At 41.7% G+C, this 15,033-nt stretch overlaps 1 protein-coding gene across 21 annotated transcripts in view; it reads right to left on the bottom strand.

Annotated features, from left to right (window-relative positions):
- BAZ2B (bromodomain adjacent to zinc finger domain 2B) overlaps positions 1 to 15,033 on the bottom strand; it is a 242,777-nt gene that overhangs the window by 76,815 nt on the left and 150,929 nt on the right. For 15 of the 21 annotated variants that reach the window (XM_083153987.1, XM_083153976.1, XM_083153975.1 and 12 more), the window contains 3 exons: positions 6,332 to 6,508; positions 2,133 to 2,291; positions 1,577 to 1,761 (listed from right to left, as the gene is read on the bottom strand). In XM_083153987.1, the coding sequence (XP_083010113.1) occupies positions 1,577 to 1,761; positions 2,133 to 2,291; positions 6,332 to 6,508 (521 nt within the window). The remainder of the gene's footprint in view (positions 1 to 1,576; positions 1,762 to 2,132; positions 2,292 to 6,331; positions 6,509 to 15,033) is intronic. The other 6 variants (XM_083153979.1, XM_083153997.1, XM_083153996.1 and 3 more) reach the window with 1 other exon arrangement.

Raw genomic sequence — 15,033 nt, 5'->3', positions numbered from 1 at the left:
GGATTAGGTGTGTGGGTGTTAAAAATAGAGGCATGAGGTGTTTTATGCTAACTCATAAAAACACTTGCTGGCTCATAAATTTTTTAGAACCCTATGTACTCCTGCCTTATGCCTATAGTTTTTATGGGTGAAAAAATCTGCCTGCTATTAAAAAAGTTAAACATGATACAAACATTGTAAAATATCATTTGTTTTGCCAGGAGAGCAGCCATTTTGAGGCCTAACACAATAATCTGAATAACAATCCACTAATACCAGTGATGTCACACACATCTCTAGTAAACAGTTATCTTTTGAAGAAAATTAGCTAATTTGCCTCACAAAATGTGTGCCTCAATTGTGTAGGCGATTGGCTCTTATTACTACAGAATACATTTTTAACTAACCTCATTTTACTTACGGCTCTAGAATGTGCTACATATACTCAGGGCAATCTTAATGTATCACCACACTGGGCATCTGGCCAGGGCCCAACGATTTTACGAGCCTTCTGGCAGTGGCATTTTGAAAGCTGGGCCAGGGGAAGATGCCACCAAGTTGTTTCTTTTTCAGTCTCTTGGGAGACAGGAAGAGGGTTATGGGATAGAAGATCTACAATGTCTAGGTCGAAATTCACTAGGTCGACTACCATCGGTGGCCGATAAATCGCTCGGTGCAGACACATTGAGCAATTTTCACCCGGCCCATTGATTTTAATAGGGGTGAACCACTTTCAGTATGAGACTGTGGAAAGTGGTTCACTTGTCCTGTTAAGCAGGGAGATGAATGGTGGAGCCAGCGATGATACGGGAACGTGCATCAATGCTCACCACTAATCGCCCGCCCACACACACTAGGAGATTTTGAGCTCGAAGTAGCTCAAAATGGGAAATGTGTGCAACTTTGAGCTCAAAATTGCCTGGTGTGCGTGGGCCTTAATACCCCGTACACACAGTTGGATGTGGCCTATTTTTGTATTAGATTTTGCTTATATAAGCAACATCGCATCAGAATCTAACAATTTAGAATCGATCCCCATGCGTGGCCCTGCGGCATCAAAATCTAATCGAAAAATATAAAAATAATGTGACTTTTTATGCGTTTGCCTTGCTGTGTGATTTGACCCCACTCAATTCGGGAACGAATAGCAAGGCAATCGCACCCCTGTACAAACCTTAAGTAAGATTGTTTATTTTATTTATTCACATGAATGGGTGGGGGTATGGGCCCCGGTGCATTGCTTTTGTTAAGGCCTAAAATACTGTTAAGACGGCCATGGCGTCACTATGCACCTAATACTCTGTGATAACTATACCCTGTGCACAGAATATTTTCCGATAACTATACACTGTACACATACAATAATACTCTGTGATAACTATACCCTGTGCACAGAATATTGTCTGATACCTATACACTGTACACATACAATAATACTCTCTGATTACAATACCCTGTGCACCCAACGCTCTCTGATAACTATACCCTGTGCACCCAATACTCTCTGATACCCTATAATAGTAGCACATGTGGGAGTGGCTTGTATGATGCACTCTTATGGAATGACAGAATATAGTGTGATTGGCTGAGAGTATACCTTGTCTTTATTTTTTTCACTTCTATCTTCTGTCTTGCTTTGCTCCTGGTTACACATGCGGCTTCCTGCTCCTGGGCTTGCGCTCTTTACTTGCCCCGCGTTATTAGCGGTAGTCGTCGATAATACAGATGTGCAGTTACTGGTCACTAATGTTGGGCTACTTCCATTCATAGATCCATTTATGCCTTTATAGAGGATAAAATGCATTTTATGACACGACAGAAATGAACCCGCTAAGGCATTAACAAGAAAAAATTAACAGGAAAAAAAAAATAAACAAAACAAGTAAAACAAAAAAACCCACACAAAACAAATATCCAAGTACAATTACAGGTTACACAGAGAGGAATAAAAGAAATGTACTCAACGCACTAATTACATTTGTATAGATTAGAAAATAACTATAATTACCAAAGTAACTGATATTACAGAGATCATTGTAACTATAATAGATGGTTATTTCAATAAACCCCCCAATTATTAATCATTAAACGGAAGGATTAACATGCAATTTATTCACAATCCAAATACAATATGTGCACGGTTGATATCGTACCTTTTTCTGTGGCTCCACGGCTATTTTTCCCCGAGATCCGGAGATGAAAGTTGGAGTCATTATTCTGAGATGGCGCAGTGAATAGAGGAGGAAGTCCAAGCAGTGGGGGGAAGAAAGCGGCACGGGTATGTGGATCTGCTGCTCGCCACCATTCTGCACCTCCGAAATAAAACGGGGAAAATGTATCAACGCATTTAATTCGCTGAACCAATAATTACAGAACAACCATTTGCTAAGAACCAGTGACATGACAAGGTCATGGGTTTGATTCCCAGCATTGCCCCAAGTGTGTGGAGTTCGTATATTCTACGGACCCGGTAGTGGCATAGCTACATATGTGGTAGACGCTGCGGCGGCTTGGGGGAGCGGCGCCAGTGGGGTTTGTTGTGAGAGCCGCTGGCTGAACTGACAGGCGACCCAGGCAGCAGTGAGCACTGAGCTGGTCCCGCCCTGTACATATCTAATGAGCGTGGACCCAGTTCAGTGCATATTGAATGAGCGGGTCCACACCCGTTCATATGTAATGAGCGGGTCCCTGATCATTTGATATGCAGCGCTCACTGCTGCCTGGGTCGCCTGTCAGCTTAGCCAGGGTCATCCATAGTCCATTGCCTCACCCCTTCTTGGGGAGGGAGGCGCCGTTTTTTTTGTGGGCAGCAGGGAGAAAAATTTCTAGCTATGCCACTGGGACCTGGGTTATTTGTACGATGTGAAAGGGGTAAAGGATAAAGAACCTTAGTGTATTTTTATGCAGAGTGTGAACAGAAATCACGATTTCCATCATAACTTTTGTTGGGAGATATTCAGCGTCACTTTTCTAGATTACTCCTCTCTTTTTAGTGCCTGCTGCGAACTTAAAAATTCATTGAGCGACTCCTTTTCTGCATTTTCACTAACACATGCCAGGTATGACTGCTGATCAGGGCTTGGGTATTAGTGGAGAAGCCTCTGTGGTTGCCAGACTACATCAAGGAAAATACCTGCATAGATTCAGCTATAGTACAAAGCCTATTAGAATGAGGCTGTAGATTACAGTATATATAATAGCTCCCTAAAGGGTTGTACATATCCAATGAATTCAAACGTCTTTGGAGAACTACAGTAACAAGTATCATTTGTTTCCTCCAAAGAGGCCGGAATAAGTAGAAACAACAGCTGGAGATTTGATAGCTTCAGAAATTGTATGTATAAAACCTCTGGGGTGCCTGAGGCACAGCATAATATGCCCTCCGTCGCAGCTCAACAGCTAGATGTATAACTAAACTTTCTTCTATAACTTATCAAACCAATATAAGCGGTCTCTGAGGAAGAGAGGAAAAGGCTTCTCCTGGGTAAGAAACGCTACAATGTTCCCGCTCCTGACAATGCTCCTGGCGCTGCGTCTTGTGTGAGAGGGGTGTTATTTTTCAGGAGACGTGTTTTGATTTGTAGGCTCCTCGTATGAAAGGGCTCTTCAAGGAAGATGCTTTGTTTATCTCCGGCAAACAACAAGCTTTTCTGATTTTAATCTATTATGAGAAACTGTTGCTTCAATTAAAACATATATTGCTGAGAGCTGGCTCTGTAGTTCCTATTAAACAATAAATAGTAAGACAGCTGCTGGAGAAAATGGGGTTTGTTTGAGTAAAGCTGGGCATTCTGTACATGTGCAGCCAGCAGATATTGCGGCCATACACAGTACAAGTACATTGCACCTGATATATGGCTTCCTCCCCTGGGGATTAACCCTTTGAGTGCCAACATCTATGTGAGAGATGCGCAAAATATTGGCTAAAAATGCCAACGTCACTCACATTTGTTATATAGATTCAAATAAAAAACATTGTGTAAAAAAAAATAACATATTTCCTACAGTATGTAAGGTAAACATTACAGGTCATTATGATAAATAATAATGTTTGCTTGCCAATTTTCACACGAATTTCAACAAATTCACTTGGCACTCAAAGGGTTAAACATTTCCCTTCCTTCCCACGTTGGCCGCATCAGGGCATACACAGTTCCATGTTCCATGCAGCGGACTTTCAACTTACAAAATATCTCATCGGATAGACATGCTGGATAATCCTGGCAAGCTTGACTGATCGATATTGTTGCACCGATCCCCCGCATACACTGTACAATTATTTATTAACCGTTATTTACTGTATATAGGGCACACATATTCCGCAGCGCTGTACAGAGTATATTTGAACATTCACATCAGTCCCTGCCCCAGTGGAGCTTACCATCTATATTCCCTACCACATGTACATGCACACACAGACATTCTAGGGTTAATTTTGTTGGAAGCCAATTCACTTATAGGTGCGTACACACAGGGGAGATATATTGCTCAGTTTCTCCTTTTCATCAGCGACCAGAGATGGTCGCTGATGAGAAGGAACCTCTGCCGGGGGAGCCGCAGCGGTAATCTGCTGGTCAAGCAAGCTCCTGCGACCAGCGATTAGAATGGGGCTGAAAATGGGAGCGCGCACACTCCCATCACTGGCAATATGGTCGCCAGCGACCATATTTCCAGCAATTTCAGCCCCTATTGCCCCCGTGCGTACACAGCTTTAGAGTATATATTTGGAATGTGGGAGGAAACCGGAGTACCTGGAGGAAACCCACACAAGAATGTGGAGAATAAACACTGCACAGTTAGGACCATGGTGGGAATCAAACCCATGACCTCAGCGCTGTGAGGTAATAATGCTAACCATTACACCATCCGTGCTGCCAATTATATGGGTGAACCATTGATACTGCCTAGATCGGGCAGATAATTGTAGCCTTGAATGCCCAGCTAGACTTACCAGACCCCAATGTGTTATTTTTACCACGGCTTGCCCTAGAAGAGATCAGGTCACCCTGCCCCGGACTCATATTCTCGTCCTGGCTAGTTGGCTTTACACTATTTTTAGATGTCAATTTAAACGAATACTATGTAAAACACCTCGTATAGTGCTGCAGAAACTCTGTGGCAACTTAGAAATAAAATCTAATAATACTAACCAATTAATTGTTATACCCGCCATTAGGTTCTGTACTGTGAATTTAAAAATGTACTCCTACCCCACTTTGACATGATTAACTGATGCGGTAGGAGGAAGTAGAATATGACCAATTTAATGGTATGCTACCAGCGGGGTCCCCCGGTGCACTCTGCATTAACATCCCAGAAAGTAGCCAGTACCTTATTGAAATAGGTGTGGCCCTGCAAGGATATCATTTTTTTTTGGCACTACGGGGGGCTGTCCAGCATACCTTTCGATGCCGGATGCAGTTTGATGTGAAAGGGGTATAGGGTATGACCTGAATTACGTCATGATACTTGTGACCACTGGCGGTACAGCAATCTCCAACAGATATTGGCAAATAAAGAAAGATCATTACGTTCCCTGGTTTAATTTAGGGCCACATAACCGCAGCCACGTCATTAATACAAATATGAGAAGGATTTACATAATCTATGCAGGATCATTTGTTTTGTGGAACACATCTACAACAATCTAAAGAAATGCTAATTCTACTCAAACCTACGTGATTTCTAAATACAATTCTAAGCAAAATTTCCACTGTTCCCCCTTCTCTTAGGTTTTTCAAAGAGCTAAATGCTGGGAAGAAAAAAATAAGACCTCAGAATTAATAGTCATCCATCATAATGCTGTAACTATCTGGAATACATAGGAGACCTATATATAGAAGATACTTTCCAACATTACTGCAAACACGGATGCCGTGTTTATGAAATTCCACATAGTATTGCGTAATGTGCAGCTAATCAGGACATGTTTCACTATTTACAGTTCAAAACACACACGTAACTGGTTAGATAACACAAAACAGATTTGTGTACATTGTCCATAATACAGCATACATCCAAATCGCCCACAGCTGCTTGGCTACACATTCAGAATCCAGGTTACCAATAGTATTATGTCCATTTGTCAGTAAATAGCTGACGTATAAAGATGCAACGGGCAGAAAAAAAAAAATTCCTGGCTGAAGTAGAATTAGATGGCCGTGATTTAAATTAGCCTAACGCAGAGAAAATAACAAGCAGCACACAGATTACAACAGACCTAGACAACATGTAAAGCTCCTGCTGTTGTGGAACTCCAGGGATGTCTTATGAACCAGAGTTCCACATGAGCTGAGAGATCCCCAAACCTATGTAAGAATCAATATAACCAGCAAAAGTGTTGCAGTATTACCTGGAAAATGTGCTAACTGGGGATGTGCGGCTAAGGCTGTGGGTGTACCCAGCGTTCCCAAACCACCGAATTCAGAGTGTCCTGAGCTGGCTGCGTGCAGGCCAAAGATCGGGTGGCTCAACATTGGAAAGGCACTGGACAGATTGAACGGTTGATCTCCAGCTCTGAACAGGTGTCCTAGATAAAGACAAATGCATAGATGTCACACACTTATACTGTACGGGTATAAAGTCTGACTATTTTCATATATCTGTGGAGAATTTCATACAGTGCACCAACAGGCCGAGTGCACAGCCCCCATGGTCCTCGGGTCAAACAAACAGAGCTGCCAGTTCTTCCACATGAGCGTATGAGGGGTGTAGGTGAATGGAAACCTTTTATTTCACATTTTTACATGGGAAACCAATGATACATTAACAACTTATGTCTAACCGGATATTCAGTAATTACAGAAAAAAACATGGCTAGTATATTTTGGTCTCTGGCTGTAAGTAATTCTGTTATGCAAATCCTTTTCCCCAGTGCCGAAGAACCAAATAGGCAGAGTAGCCACAGCCTATAGGCCCTGAAGCTTTTAGGGGCACTGCAAAAAGGGTCAAAATAATATTGATTTGCTCTTGAAAGAAAATTACAACTAATCTTTCTTACGTTGTGTCCAAAGACAGAAAAAAATTATAAACTCAAAGAAATAAAAACCTAAATTAACAAAGTGCATAAACCAGTGGTTCCCAAACTGTGCGCCTAGGCTCCCTGGGGTGCCTCGGGACACTTGCAGGGGTGCCTCGGGTTGGTCGTCCAGGACCAATTCAAATTATTTATGATCAATTATTTCTGGACAAAACTAGTGCTGGTGGCTGCCAATCATAAAATGTGTACAATCAGAACCAAATCCTACCCTTTACCACATAACTGAACCGAAGAAGCACATCTACTTAATTTGATATATATTTTTTTGGGCCTAGGGGTGCCTTGGAAAAATTCTGACACTCTAGGGTGCCGTGATTAGAAAAAGATTGGGAACCCCTGGCATAAACCATAGACATCAGATTCATATTACAGTTACCAGATTATAGACTGTTGGTTGGCTAAATTAAAAACGTATTAGGAGATAATTTACGAGGGGGCCCCGAGTTTTCAACACGTATTAGGATCTACTTTGTGAGGGGGGGCCTGATATTGGGAAAGCTGGTGGATGACAGAGATGGGGACGTGCAATCATCTCACACGCTCATGCATCCTACTGCCGAGAATGGGGCGCACAAGCGCCATCTTGGTGGATGGCGGACCTGGCGCATGTCAGGATTGGCGCCGGGAGCCGGCTTCATCTGTATATGGTGTAATCCAGCACTGCTCTCCCCCCATGTGCCTTAAAAGCCCTTACTTATACCCTTTTCACATCACACCTCAGATTGCCAGGTTGGTGACATATGGACCTGGGTCAAGATGCGGTATGAAAGCCCCACTTATAACCCAGTTCGACCAACTCGGAAAGTCGGCCCCGGTTATAAGAAGGGTTAAATCTGTGTTGCCCATTATACAGGGCTCAGTGACACCCGAAGCGCATGCCTAATAAGGGGGTGTGACCCAACCCCTGCTTTCATTGCTCCTTGGGTTTAATCAGTATTCCTGGAGATGCTAGGCTGCCCTTGGAGATTCATCTGTCTACACTACCTGCTCCTACACTGTGACAGGAGCCAATTACTCAGGATGCAGCACCTGTCTCCTGTCACTGAGGAGTAAGCATGTTGGCGACACCCAGGTGCAGCACAGGCACCCCTAGTGATGCCACCTAACTCTTGGTGTATGCTACTCTGTTGGTTGAGTGTTATGACCACAGATGCCGCAATGAAAAAAAAAAAAAGGCATGTACTTGTCCTGCAATGTCTTGTACTGTAAGTCACTGTTTTCTTGTTTACTCATTGGTTGATGTACCTTGTTAGCGATACTATACTTGTGGTGCAATATAAATAGTTTTTGGTAACTATAATATTTATTTATGTATTTACAGTTTCTTATATAGCGCAGCATATTCCGTTGCACTTTACAATTGGAAACAGTGATAAAACAAACTGGGCAATAATAAACCGACATAGGAGGGCCCTGCTTGCAAGCTTACAATAGAATTACACATGCAAAATAAATGCCAACAGTGGCTGCAAACACACAAGAGGAAAGAGTGCCGTGTCCACCGGAGACATGACCCACCAGCAGCACCTGCCAAATACCAGCACCCCATGAAAGCTGAATGTAGCTTCCACTGCTAAACTCTGCATTAAAAGTTGCAACACTCAGGAGGACAGATCTCATAACTGTAACTGTCCCAAAACCTAGACATTCCTGGCTAAACTAGTACAGATGTAAAAGGTTCGGGTTGGTTCCTGCGCACTGTTCCCAGTTGTTCAGGGCTAGCTGCTCCACTTGCTGGGAGACCGGTCCGGTTGGTTATTGCAGTTTTAGGGTATGTTTGGTGAAGCGCTCCGCCCTTTGGTGTTGAGTGTAGACGGTGTATAATGATGAGGAGATTGGTGTAATTCAAAAGTTTTTACTATAATGGTGCAAATATAAATAACAGATACAAATGCTAATAACACTTGTTTAAAATAACAATAATGCAATAGTCCGCTGGCAGTAATGACATATACGAAATGTCACTGGTGGGCAATGTGGGGGGTGGGGCAAAAATTACACCAATCTCCTCATCATAGTACAGATGTAAGTCAACCCTAAAATTGCCTAATGCCAACTGTTGCAATTGTGGAGTCGGCATTCAGCCAATGTCTACATTCTGTATACATACAATATATGTGACCAGAGCTGATCTTTAATGCACAACCAGTTCCAACTCTCAGTGCCCGCTCAAGTATGTACATATATGGAAGAAAAGAAAAACATTAACTCCATTAGCACCATGTTCCTTTAAGACCATCATTACCAGCAGATGGCTAGTAAAAAGTCCACTGCAACCTTCGATGAATGTCTCATCCTAAATGCTATAATTCTATAAAACATCATCTGCCAATTAGCAACATAATTAGCAGCATCTAGTTTAAATAGCAACATAATTAAACAAAATTATCTATTGAAACAAACTATCTATACAACACATTAACCAGCATTCCAGACAAGCCTTTGGACAACTGAGTTGTTAGTCAACAAACCATGATACGATTGGATAGAGTCAGAGAGAAAAGTCAGGGCACTTGCCCACAGACAAGATGGCGCTGCAGGAAGAAGCCTTTCCATAGGTGAAACACATGTCCCAGCATACCCTATTGGCACCCTGCAAGACTCAGGTAACCCTGCGTGCTCCTTTCACCCGCTCCACCGGTGCGGACGTCCCCAGCAGCAGCAATCCGGTGAACCGCCTCTTTTCACGTCCGCTGCTGTCATCACAGATCCGGACCGGACGTACTGCTAGTAAGTGACAGCGGGTTTAGGCAGTGGAGCAACCTCTGACTGTCCCAGCAGCAGAGGTATGCTCTACAGCATTATCACTCACTACATTTCCTCACTGGGCAACATAATTGAATCCACCCTGACCATTACTTATTGGTATACATATATTTGTATGTTAATCATGTGCTATTAATACTGTATGTTTGGTTCTAAATGTGAACCACTGGTTTTAAAATGGTCAACAAGTGGAGACAGTTGATTCTTTCAAATTTTGGGGTATAAATATGTCAAAAGACCTTCTATGGAGTACTCACATTGTTACAAAAAAGGCCCACCAGCATATGTTTTTTTCCGAGGAAACTACACTCGGCTGGTATGTGTAGGAGAACTTTGTGAATTTCTACTCTAGTGTCATCGAGAGTGATCTCACCTATGGTGTTGTAGCGTAGTTTGGCTTCTGCTTTGCTGCTGATCGTAAATACCTTCAGAGGGTGGTATCACTGGCAAGCAAAATAATTGGGGTTGCCTTACCAAGTATACAGTACAATACGTATATGAAAATCGGCTTCTATCAAAGACAAAAAGTATCTTGAGGGATCCTTTTTACCCCAGTGGTGAATTGTTCTCTTTACTTCCTTTAAATGAGCGATATTGTTCAGTTTTGTGTAAAACTAAACGATATAGAGTTTTTCCTCGGTGGCAATTCGTACTTTAAATACTTAGTGGGAATAATTGAATTCACACATAATCTTGTATTCTGATGTCACTTTCTTTTATTGTCTTTTATTCTGTACTGCTCACACTTGAATTTAAATTAAATGTTCATTGTATGTGGACATTTGATGATAATAAAGATATATTATATGCTAATAGGATAACATTCCCTACCAAGCCAGCATACAGTGGCATAACTAGATACATGTGGGCCCCATAGCAAAAGTTTCTAAAGGCCCCTATTTATCACCTAATGCTAAAAAAAAATGTATACAGCATATGATACTTTAACAGGCAAAGTGGGCCCCCCTCAGCTCTGGGCCCCATAGCAGCTGCACCCCCTGCACCTATGATAGTTAAGCCCTTGCCAGCATATAACCAGCAAAGCATAATACTAAACTTTGTGTTAGAAATTTTTAAACAGGATCACTGATTGATGGTAACCTGTTGAAACATTTGCTACCAGATCAAGATACAGCAATACAAATGCTACAATTGAATTTAGCTGTAGATCTTATAGCAAAGGTTTTCACAAAGCCGTCACAAGTTCATGTTTAAAGGGGACTATTATTACTTTTGGATTACAAGCCCAAAAATTGCCAGATCTGAGAATAATAATTCCAACATAGTGACTTTATTCAACTGCAGATATCAGCTGAAAACTAAGGGAGGGACAACCAACCCTCCCTGTGGAAGATGTGCAGAAAGAGCTACCAAACTTGGTAGCCAAGCAGTGAAGGGCCGGGGCAGTGCCCAGGTGGGTGACCCCTGCAGAAGACCGGGTGTGGTAAACTTAAACAAAGGTGTTATTTGACCCAAAAGTCACTTGCCATGGAGACGCCTACTGCCTGAGCCGCTATTTATTACAGTGATATGTCACTATTTATACAGTGACAAGTGCCTTTGGTGTAATTAATCCCAATTTGTATGCCTATTTGTGGGCATAAAAAAAACAGTTAAGTTTTTTTTCCACAGGACAGTATACTGTGGATTATACTCCTTATACAGCCTATGGTCACCTTGATGATACAGTGCAGAAAATGAAAAATAAAGTGTGACAAAATAGATGATCTATATGAAGATAGATCAACAGATTAATCACACAACATTGATTTAAAAATTGTGCCATTTATACTAAAAAGTCTACATTAAAAGTTAAGTTTTAAACTAATTTCACATTTCATTTTCTAAAGAGTGCGCCCAAAAAGCATTATCTGTCTTTTGGATTGCCCCTCGGCAAACAAAAAACCCTTTGCTCAATATATGTGACCATGTCAACATTGTGAACATGTGTTATACATGTGATTCGCATCATACACCGTTTGTTTGCATGTACAATGTAGCTAGCTCTCCAATGTAACATTGAACACATAAATATGCCTGTCATCTTCATTCAATGTCATTGCAGTTTTTATAGCATGTCTGTCTAGACAGAGGACTTTGCATAGGCTGAATCCTTACAAAACAACACTAATTATACTGTGGACCCTTAATGCTCCTGTCCATCTGCCCATGCTGAAGAGTATTACAGATAATGCTAGTTATACATTTATAGTGACAAAGAAAATACCTGCTTAAGTTTCACAGCAATTAGCTTTCATTTTAGCTGTATTCCTGCAAAGCCCTCTCCGGTTAGAATTTATATTTTGCAGAGTGTATAAAATGTCCGCAGGAAACGTTACAATAAGACGGGAGAGAGATGTTACACCAGAGAACCTGCTAAAGCAGCTGCTAAATATTCTGCAGATTTCCCAAGTAGATTTACTACATGTAATCCAAGAAAACAGACCAAATAAATGACAATCTGTGGTCTGCCCTGACACCTTTCTAGGAGAATCACAGCAAATGCTGGTGGGAGTGGGCACCTTGCTGGACTGCAAACCAAAGTAAACTAAAAATAAAATATAATCCAGCCTTGTAACACCAATAAGTGTATGCTCAACAAATACTACATTAGCAGAACATCTATAGGCTGCTACATACAATAACAGTACCTGGATGTTATCAAAAGTAATAGATTACCATTTCAGCGAGGTGGTACAAAAAAAGGACTCTATATGTGGTTAGAAATACGCTGGGTACACACCTATAGATTTATCCATCTGGCAGTGTATGCGATAATGTATGGGAGCATATAACACTCCACCATTTTCTCATAAATCCTGGAAAGCAGACTAAGGTCATTCAGGCAAATTAAAGTCATTTAACACATTTATCCAAACAATGTTTTAATCCATTGTCATTTGCTCCCATACATTGGCAGATTTTTGTTCCCACAAATTGGACAGATAAATCTATAGTCGTGTACCCAGCTTTAGGTGATGTGGCTCACAAAAATCTAACTAACCTAAAAGTCTACATACAGTATTCATTGCATAACAAGAGGCAGAGCACATGTAATCTAATCAGTAAAGCTGCCCACACCAGGTAAGATATTTGAAACTAGCCGTTTTCGACCAACTGGAATGACCAATCTTTTAAAAAATGTTCTGTGTGGGCTTGATTATGATGCAATACATTTACCCACCGGTCGTTCATCTAGCTCCCTGATTTCTTCAACATGCCAAAAAATAACAACCATTCTTGCATGATTTGGTGATGATCAAGGTGCTAATGATGTGTTAAAGATTTGCAGTAGTTAAACGACCCATCTAATCCTCTGCTCGTTCAGACAATTGTTCTATGTGTGTGTGGGCATTATATGTTTTGACCAGGAATGTTCTGTATTTCAAGGCAGATTGGGTGTATACACTTGCAGTTGCCGGTACCCCACCAGGTCCCAGCCAACAATATAGCCATTGTCAGGGACCCCAGAGGAAGGGGGTCCTTAATGATGCGCAGGAGCGCACATAGTTAACAATATTTAGTGTACACAAATTTTTTTGAGCGGAATATAGATTGTACGCTCCACTGGGTGGTGGGACTGATGATCTTTCAGAGTAAATTTTCAAAGATATAATATGTACACATGATGTGTGGTAAGATACGCACTCCCGTGCACCTAATGAGACACTGTATGATAGTCCTGGATAAGATATACTGGGTGATGCTCTACACATAATATGATCTTTTGTCACATCATATAGCGTGTACATAAAATATAACAAGTCTGGGAGAACAAGGGAAATTGTATACAATATCTTATCCTGTCCCATTGTTTTAAAAGTGTATTATGCCTTAGGCTTATTTTTATAATAGTGATACAAAGTAAAACTAATAAATCCCCCCCCCCCCCACTAAAAAAAAAATCCAGATTTTCTAAATTGCGACAGCAACAATACTTCCAGCGATTCAATAACCTTAACATGGGTACTAATTAGACAATCAGCAAATTAATATTTACAAAGCCACTGTCAGATAGAGCTTTTTGTTGGGGTTTTCAGTGGTGCACACAGGGGGGGGGGGGGGGGTTGTTTCTGAGTACCCAGACCCCGTCTTTGTCCTGGTGGCCGCAATTTAAAGTCCGTTTCCACTGATTTTTATTTACGAAGGCAGGAGAAACCATTGGATGGTCGACTACCATCCAATGATTTCTCCTGCTGCGGAAACATGTGAGGGGATGTGTTTTCATTACACATCCCCCCGCATGTTAAAGAGGGGAAGCGTTGGCAGCATGGGGGGCGGGCAGTCAGATGGGTGGCGGTGAGTGTATCTGGTGCTTGGTAAGCTGCAATCCTCGCAGTTTCCCGAGCCAACCAGAAGCACCCCACTGTATACACACACACTCTAGTTTGTCACTCAAAATAACAGAGCTGAAATGTTGACCACATGATGCTGCTTTAAATTGTCTTTATTGATTTTGGAGTGCCGCTGCTGTTTTTCTTGTTCTATCTATCTATCTATGTATTATATAGACTAGTTTAGTAGATAAATAGATATTGGGGTGCCGGATGACTGGCCAACGATATATACCGATGTGGAAATCCTGACTGCCCGACAGTCAGGATCCCAACCAACAGGGGCTATTCTCCCTAATGGGATCCACGACCCTCAAAGAGGCAGAAAAGAACGGGCATACTGGTATACTGACCGCCGAGATCACAACCGTTGGTCAGTCATATCACTCACCGAAATGATGTACTGTATATAATATGTGTATCTATTTACACTTGTTTAATGGACCAGGTATATGCCGATTCCCCTTAGTCAAAACCCCATGCGTCTGTCCATCCCTCTCTGGAAACCCCCCCTTGCAAATCCTGCGTTTGCCCCTGGCTTTGGTGTGTGGGAAAGACTATTTATTAAGGTCACCATCGACACACAAGTTATCCTTCTCTTATTTTGATGGTGGACATTACAGTATGCGTGAGTGAGCAGGAAAGGCCAGGACACGTATACACACCGGCTTCCAGAACAACTGTGATATTTTATTGGTAAATCAAAGCAGAAAAATATTTTCTATTACATCGATAGACGTCAATAGAAAATAATTGTCATTGTGAGCTCTTAAATAATAGGCCTGTAAATGACACTTTCTAAATAACAATCCCACTTTAAACCCTATTAAACAGTGGGTTCATTGTGCAGACAGATTTCATCCATATCCCGGTCCTACAAATAAATGTATTCCCACATTGTGTTGCACTTTGCAG

The sequence above is a fragment of the Crinia signifera genome, chromosome 7, assembly GCF_055691185.1.
Source record: "Crinia signifera chromosome 7, ASM5569118v1, whole genome shotgun sequence".
Lineage (NCBI taxonomy): Eukaryota > Metazoa > Chordata > Amphibia > Anura > Myobatrachidae > Crinia > Crinia signifera.
Note: the sequence above shows the minus strand (reverse complement) of the source record. Positions and strands in the feature narration are given on the sequence as shown.